At 45.9% G+C, this 8,525-nt stretch overlaps 1 protein-coding gene across 1 annotated transcript in view; it reads right to left on the reverse strand.

Moving 5' to 3' along the window:
* RELN (reelin) overlaps window positions 1-8,525 on the reverse strand; it is a 479,029-nt gene that overhangs the window by 202,441 nt on the left and 268,063 nt on the right. Inside the window, exon 11 of the mRNA XM_025214714.1 lies at window positions 5,194-5,339. Coding sequence (XP_025070499.1) covers window positions 5,194-5,339 — 146 coding nt within the window. The remainder of the gene's footprint in view (window positions 1-5,193; window positions 5,340-8,525) is intronic.

Here is an 8,525-nt window from a genome sequence, read left to right on the forward strand (position 1 = left end):
CTGAACAAAACTGGCCCCAGGACTGACCCCTGGGGCACTCCATTTGATACTGGCTAACAATCAAGCCACTGATTTCTACCTGTTGAGCCTAATGATCCAGCCAGTTTTGTATCTACTTTACAGTCCATTAATCCAAATGGACTTTCTTAGCTTGCTTGCAAGAATGTTGTGGGAGACAAGTAAAGGTATATCACATCCACTGATCTCCTCATATCCTCAGAGCCAGTCATCTTGTCATAGAAGGCAATCAGGTTGGTCAGGCATGACTTGCCCTTGGTGAATCCATGCTGATAGTTCTTAATCACCTTCTCCTCTAAGTGCTTAGAAATGAATTCCTTGAGGACCTGCTCCATGATTTTTCCAGGGACTGAAGTGTAGTTCTCTGGATTCTTCTTTTTCCTTCTTCTAAAGATAGGCACTATATTTGCCCTTTCCAATCATTCAGGACCTCCCCCAGTTGCCACGAGTTTTCAAAGATAATGGCCAAAGGCTCGGCAATCACATCAAACAATTCCCTCAGCATCCTTGGGTACACTGTGTTCAAACTTGTACATGTTGGGTACATCCAGAAGTGCTTCACCTTGGTGCATTCAGAAGTGCCACGTGGGCTTGTACATGTTGGGTGTATCCAGATGAGTGCAGTTGTACAGTGTTCTCCACACTACAAGGGCATGCTGCCCAAGCGTGCACTGTGCCAGGTTTTCTTTCCATGAGCTTTTTGGCCCCTGGATATCCAGGGGTAAAGCAAAACCCACAGAACCCTCCCGTCCCCCAGTGCAAAGCATGCCTGGCTAGTACATACTGCTGAAAAGTGGAGCTGGGCTGTTTGGAACCGCGCTGTGGTTGCTGGCTAGACTCTGCTGTGGCTGCAGTCCCAAGAGGCCCCCAGAACCCCAGGTAAGGCTGCTGGGGCCAGCCCAGTGCTGGCTCCATCCTCCCCTGCCTGACCTGGGGCAACCTGCCGCATGCCAAAGTGTGCATGGCATGGGTGTTCCCCGGGGACAAGTAGCAGTGGAGCAAGGTGTGCCCCTGCTACTTGTCCATGGGGAACCAAACATCCATGCACATCTGGACATACTTGTCTAGCTTTTCTAAATAGTCCCAAATCTGTTCTTTTGCCACTTCTGGATGCTCATATCCTCCCCAAATGGTGCTGCAAGGTGCAGTGTTCTGGGAGCTGACCATGCCTATGATGACTGAAGTAAAAATATGGAGTACTTTAGATTCTTCTACATCATCTGTCATTAGGTTGCCTCCCTCATTCAATAAGGGACCTACACTTTCCCTGACCTTACTCTTGCTGCTGAAACCCTTGTTGTAGAAACCCTTCTTGTTACTAGGGCTATATGAAGATTTCGGTCCCTGAGTCGATTTGGCAGAGATTCGGCCCGATTCAGTGGCTGAATCTCTGAATCTGAATCAAATCAGGAAACCCTTTAATCTCTCTGAATCGAATCGGAACCCTCTGAATCGATCTGGAGAGATTTGGAAAGATTCAGTGATACGGACATAGACACAGCTTTAAATGTTTTTCCACATACCTCAAGGTACCAGGCAGCTTGTGAATGCTGTGATGGTGGGGCGGATGAAATGTCCCACAGGAGTTCGGGGGGCTCCCCAGTGCACTCAGCAGCAGACCCAGAAGTGGACCAGAAGCACTTCTGGTCCACTTCCGGGTCCACCGGGGAGTGCGCTGTGGGGCCCCCTGGCTCGGTGACTGGTTCCTCCTGGGTCTGAGGGGGTACCCAGGGTCCCCCCATGGCTGATTGCTGAGCCGGGGGGGTGAGAGCCCCCCGGTGCGCTTCCTGGCAGACCAGGAAGTGGCTCAGAAGTACTTCCAGGTTCGCTGCTGAGCACGCGGAGGGCCCCTCCGCGGTCCTGTGGGACACTTCGTCTGCCCCAGCATCACAGCATTCATGAGCCATGACTGATACCTCAAAGTATGTAGAAAACACATTTAAAGCTGTGTCTATGGCTGAATCGCTGATTCTCTGAATCAACATCAAATCTTCAGATCCAAATTTGGCCGAATTGGATAGGGGACAGTGATCCAAACCAACAAACTGAACCACTATCCCTGATTTGGACCGAATCCGAATCGAATATGGCCCATTTCACACACTCCTACTTGTTACCCTTCACATCTCTTGCTAGCTACACCTTGAACTGCACTTTGGCCTTCCTGATTTCATCCCTGCATGCCCAAGCAATACTCATACTCTTCCCCAGTCGTTTGTTGAAGTTTTCACTTCTTGTAAGCTTCCTTTTTGTGTGTTGGCTCACTGAAGAGTTCCCTGCTAAGCCATGCTGATCTTCTGCCATACTTGCTAGTCTTCCTACGCATTGTGATCATTTGCTTCTGAACCCTAGTAAGATTTTTTTAAAATACAACCAGTTCTCCTGGACTCCTTTCCCCCTCAGACTTGCCTCCCAGGGGATCCTTCCCATCAGTTCCCTGAGGGAGTCAAAATCTCCTTTTCTGAAATCCAGGGTCTGCTTCTCTCCTTCCTTTCTTTCCTCAGGATCCAGAACTCAATTATCTTGTGGTTGCTGCTGCCCAGGTTGCCATCCACTTCTATGTTTCCCACCAATTTTTCTTGTTTGTGAGCAGCAGGTTAAGAACAGCACAGCCCCTAGATGGCCTCTGCAACACTTGTACCAGGAAGTTGCCCCCAATACTCTCCAAGACTTCCTGGATTGCCTGTGCACTGCTGTATGTCAGGGTGACTGAAGTCCCCCATAAGAACCAGGAACTGTGATTAGGAAACTTCCACTAGTTGTCTAAAGAAAGTCTCATCCACATCATCCTCCTGGTCTGGTGGTCTATAGCAGACCCCCACCATGACATCACCCTTGTTCCTCCTCCCTCTGACCTTAACCCAGAGACTTTCAACAGGCTTATCTCCAGTTTCATACTGGAGCTCTGAGCAATCATATTGCTCTTTAACATGAAGTGTAACTCCTCCTCTTCTCCCCTGCTTGTCCTTCCTGAGCACTTTATAGCCATGCATGACAGTGATCCAGTCGTGCGAGCTCCCCCACCAAGTCTCTGTTATTCCAAACATGTCGGTTCTGTGACTGTACGAGGACTTCCAATTCTTCCTGCTTGTTTTCCAGGCTCTGTGCATTTGTGTACAGACACCTGAGGTAACAAGGTGATAGACCTACTTTTCCAGAAAGGATGAAAAGACCTCCCCTGTTGCCTCTCCTTCTTGTGCTTCCTTCAGGTCACACATTTCCCCAATTACCTCAGGGCTTTGGTCTCCATGGGTATTTATACATGTGCTCTGGGAGGGGGGGGCAGGGAGGGAGGCGCTTTAATTGGAGTGGCTCTGAGCCACTGTAGTTAAAGTGCCTGAAGTGTCACGTGTATCAGCGTCTCCGCACTGAAAAAATGGCAGCAGGGGCACTTTAACTGAAATTCATTGAACAAGATTTAATTAAAGCACCCATACAGCCATTTTGCAGTGCAGAGATACTGATACACATAACTCTGAAGTCTGCTGGAGTGTGCTAATTACCACATTCCAGCAGGCTCGATTAATCAAGTCTGCTCTGATGCACTGTAATTACAGAGCATCAGGGCAGGTTTGCTGCACATGTCTAGATACCCAATGTGTAGTGCAGGTTCACTAAAAGTAGTAGAAAGGAAATCTGAAACAAGGGGCTGTAGTTTGATGCATGGAGATATTTTGGGATCTATTTTCATACTGAGGAATGAAAACAATTGCATGTTCTAATGTTACATATAGAAATCCACGATGTGCATGCATATATCAAATACTTCTATGTAAATGTTCAATACATTTGTATGCATAGGTCAAAATATTCCAAGAAAAGAATCTGAAGTCAGGCACCTGAAACCATCTTATAGCCATTTGCCACAAATATATGGTATGATATTCAATGACTGAGCAATGGGCCATGGAATATCAATGAGAGGTTAAGCACTTCTCAGAATTCAGCCATTTATTTGTGCCAAAAATGGATTTGGGTTCTTAAATTTAGATCCCCTCCTTTTGAAGATTTTGATCATAGGGCTCTTATTCAATAAACTTAGTTGAATATACTTGTATAAATTTGTCACTGTTAAACTGAAAACTCTCTGAATATGTCAAGTGTCTAAACCTTCAACCAGTAATCACTACTCTACAACCTTCAGAGAATCTAGGGCTTGATCCAAAGCCACTGAAGTCAATGAAAAGACTCAAATTGACTTCTTGACTTCCATGGATATTGGATTAGGCCCTGTGGGTACTGCTGGATGTTCACACCCTTATATATGATATATATGGTGTGTATATGTGCACATGCGCGCACATACACACACACACACACACACACACACACACAATGTGTTATCTAATGTATATACTTAAAGAACATATCATGGGCCAGATCCAGAGCTCTAGCAATAGGACAATCAATGCACCTGATGAGGAGGTGCAAAAGAACCTTTCCTTTCCTCTAGTATAGGGACAGCTCTGCACCAGGATGGTCTCTTTGCATCTGAGGAGCTCTAACCTGTACCAGCCACCAACAGGTACAAAGGACAGTTATAACTGTCTAGGATTATTAGGGCAAAAATATGGCTTGGCTTTGGCCCCTGTGCTAGCAACCCAAAGAAGGGGTGGTACAGGAGTCACCAGAGCAGCAATAATATGCCTCTGATTCCTTCCTGTGCAGATGATCTTCTGTCCTCCTCTAGAATATCTTGTTGTGCAACAGCTGGAGTTTGGCTTAGGACAGAGAACTTTTTGTCCAGCATTACAGTAACAAGATTACATTTTATTCAAGGGAAAGGTTGAATTTGTGTAAGATCTTGATTGCGTCCAGCTGTATAATTTTAACAATATGTGTGTGTGTGTGTGTGTGTGTGTGTGTGTGTAGCAGAATGGAAAACAGTCCAATGCCAATATTTTCTAAACTTTCATTATGTAGCTCACATGAAGGACTGTCATTTAGATTTTTGGAAGCAAAAATCCAGAGCCAGACTGGACCTACTGACCCTCTTGACTTGCTTATGACTAAAACCTATAAATTACTAACCTTTGTTTACTGCTTCTTATTTTAGTAACAGACACACCATACATATGTTGCAAAGAGCAAATGGAAATCTCAGCTGAAGTTGTCTTATCCCCCTGGAGTAATCTTGCACGCATACTTATATCATTGTACATAACAAGCACTCACCCTTTAGGCTGACTCTCAAACTCTTCTGCCCACTGCTCCTGGGCATCTTCAGTGGAAAGATCTACATCTCGGGTTGTAGCAAAATTGAATTCACTGCCTTCAGTTCCATGAAAATAAATGGCGTTTCCGTCTGACTGACAGCTATGCTATAGATCAAAGAAACACACAGGAGGTGGACGTTACACCAGTATTGTGATGGCAGCTGTCTTGCTCATGCACAGTCATAGCTCAGAGAAAGCCATTAAATAATTTAGTAACTCACGAATACCTGCATTGAAACAAAAAATTAATCTGTTCATTTTTCTTTACTTTTCTTGAGCCACTCCTAGCAATAACTGCATTTTATGGTAATTATTGATATTCTCTTTAACTTCTGATATTTGTTATAGTGTGTGTTGCATGCTTACAGTTCAGCTGCATTTCCTTTTTAAAGCCTTTCATTGCATCTATTTCAGACAAAAAATCATATCCATATGTACAAATAATTTCAGTATTAAATCTAGAGATGGATGTTTTGTCTGTTTATAAGATTCATGTTTTCAGACAAATACCTGCACTTTTGCCAATGAAGCTGTTGGAGTATGTTGCAATTAATAGCAGAATGAAGATTAAAAAATAAATATAGATTGATGTCATTCCTTTTGGATCTTTGAAGTTTATGAGCGAAAAGACTAGTCATTTAATTAAAAATATTATTTTATATAGGCACTGCATTTCTAAGATTCTTTTCTTACTCATTTGCATGACAGTAACACTGATAGTCTAAACTGTGATTAAGCTCTGTACTGAACACTGTACAAATATATGGCAAGAGACAATTCCTGCTTTGAAGAACTTCTTGCCAACACAAAAGCAAATAACAGATGAGAGAAAGGGATCATTACTGTCATCAGATGTAGAACTGAGGCACCAAAAGGTTATGGCTTGGCCAAGTAGACATAAAAGCTGGCAGAGGCAGGAGCTGAGTCTGGATCACCTGAATCCAAGTCCACAAGACTGTCTGTCTTCCAGAATTTTTAATATTCCATTCCTTGTTGAAAAAATATTTTGATTCTGTGAAAACTTCCATTTGTCTGAATTAAATCCTCAGGGTAATACAGTACAGGTTTTCTTTTCCAATTTTGCTAGTGGCTAAAATATTCTTCTTCATGCACCTCTAGTAAATCAGCGAAATGGCACAAGAACCTCTAAAATTCAAATGTCCAAAATATATGCAGGCAGTTTCTAAAAAGATCTACTAGGCCTGAAACAGAGCAAAGAACTTAGTTCCTGTCATTAACATCATTGGTTTAAACACTGATCAGGGAGTGCTGGTCATATTAAACATTGACAATTGAAACAAGAATTGGTTCATTAGAAAAATTTCCCATTCTTACTTCAATTCAAGCCATGAGTAAGAAATATAATAATGTTAAATTATATTGACCTTTTCAGCATAATCTATGTTGTTGGTTCCTTTCTCTCTCTCAAACCCTTCAAAACTGGTTACTGTGTCAGCAAAGGGGAATGACTAAAATGGCCAACTAGTCAGAATTTAAAAAGGTCAAGGCATTGACATCTAATTTAATAATTTAACTGACAAAAAGGATGTGTCAAAAAAAGAATTTAGCATAATGTACATTCCTTGTCATGACTTTCTAGGACAATGTACAGAATTCAATGGCTCTCCTTCAATTTAACTGGGACAGAAAAATTGAATTGAAAGGAGCTTACCTGTTATTTTTAATCTTGGATACTAAAAATAAGGCAGATTAATTCCTACTTAGCTACATAAATAGGAGAGTCTAATATCAGAGAGATACAGCATGTACATCCTGGAGAAGGAACTGTACCTGAAGCCTAAAATTAGCCCACTGATTTTTTGGTCTAAGGGGATGCAGATTTTTTTTCTTCACTTATGGTGGAAAGATAGCAACTCAGTGGGCACTAGGGGTGTGCAAAATGGGCTGTATTTGATTTGGATTCAGATTCGGCCTCAATTGGGGGCAGTGATTCGATTCGTTGATTCGGATCACTGTCCCTGCTTTGATTCGGCTGAATTCGAATCTGAAGATTCGATGCTGAATCAGAGGATCGGTGATTCGGCCATAGACACAGCTTTAAATGTTTTTTCTATATACCTTGAGGTACCAGGTGTGGTGTGTGAATGCTGCACTACTGAGGTGGATGGAGCATCCCACAGGAGCATGAACCCAGAAGTAGACCAGAAGTATTTCCAGGCCAGTTCCAAGTCTGCCGCCAAGTGCACGGGGGCCCCCCTGCACTCCCCTGGCTCAGTGATCAGCCATGGGGGGACCCTGGGTGCCCCTCAGATCCAGGAGGCACCAGTCACCGAGCCGAGGGGACGCGGTGGGGGGGCCCTGTGTGCTCCCCGGCAGAACTAGAAGTGGACCGGAAGTGCTTCTGGTCCACTTCCGGGTCTGCTGCTGAGCATGCTGGGGAGTCCCCCGTGCTCCTGTGTGGATGCTCCATCTACCCCAACTTCGCAGCATTCCTGAGCCACCTGGTACCTTGAGGTATGTAGAAAAAATATTTAAAGCTGTGTCTATATCCCAGGGGTGGGCAATTATTTCGGGCGGAGGGCCGCTTACCCAGTTTTGGCAGGCTGTTGAGGGTCTCATGGGTAGCCCTGCCCCCTGGTCACCATCTTGGGACCAATGTCCTAATGTCTTTGATCCCATGTTCCAGGGCCAGCACTGGTGGGGCCCAAAGTGGGGCACAGGCTGGCAGGGGTCTGTGGAGCCAGGCTGGCCTGCACCAGCAGGGAGAGGGGGGAGCTGGCCCAGCTTCATAGAGCCCCTGCCGGCTGGGACCCTGCGCTTCTGCCACCCTGCTCTGGGCCCCGCTGGCACTGGCCCCGGGCACCAGTGTGGGCCCCATGCTCCCGCTGGCTCACACACCTGCTCATTCCCAGTGCCCCCCAGCCCCACAGTACAGACAGGGGGCAGTGCACAGCCCCAAGCCCCTGCTCACTGGCAGGGATGAAGCTGGTGCTGAGCATGGGGAAAAGTGGCCCCTCGCCCACCCCCATGATCGGTGCTCCCTGCTGCAGCCACTCGCAGCCCACATGGGGTTGTCCTGAGCAGGCATAGACAGCACCATGCAGGCTGCAAGCAGCTGCTGCATGGGGCACTGGCCACAGGGCGAGTGAGGGGCCGCTTTTCCCCCATGCTCAGCACCAGCTTGTAACCTGGCTCTGGGCTCAACCATCAGGGCTGTGCACAGTGGCAGCAGCTGTGGCCCCCCCTGCGTGCCATGCCAGGCAGTGTTGGCTGCTGCTGCTCGCTTGGAGCATGCACTAGGCAGCCCACAGGCGGCGGTGGCAAACACTG

Source organism: Alligator sinensis, unplaced genomic scaffold (assembly GCF_000455745.1).
Source record: "Alligator sinensis unplaced genomic scaffold, ASM45574v1 scaffold915_1, whole genome shotgun sequence".
NCBI classification, from domain to species: Eukaryota; Metazoa; Chordata; order Crocodylia; family Alligatoridae; genus Alligator; species Alligator sinensis.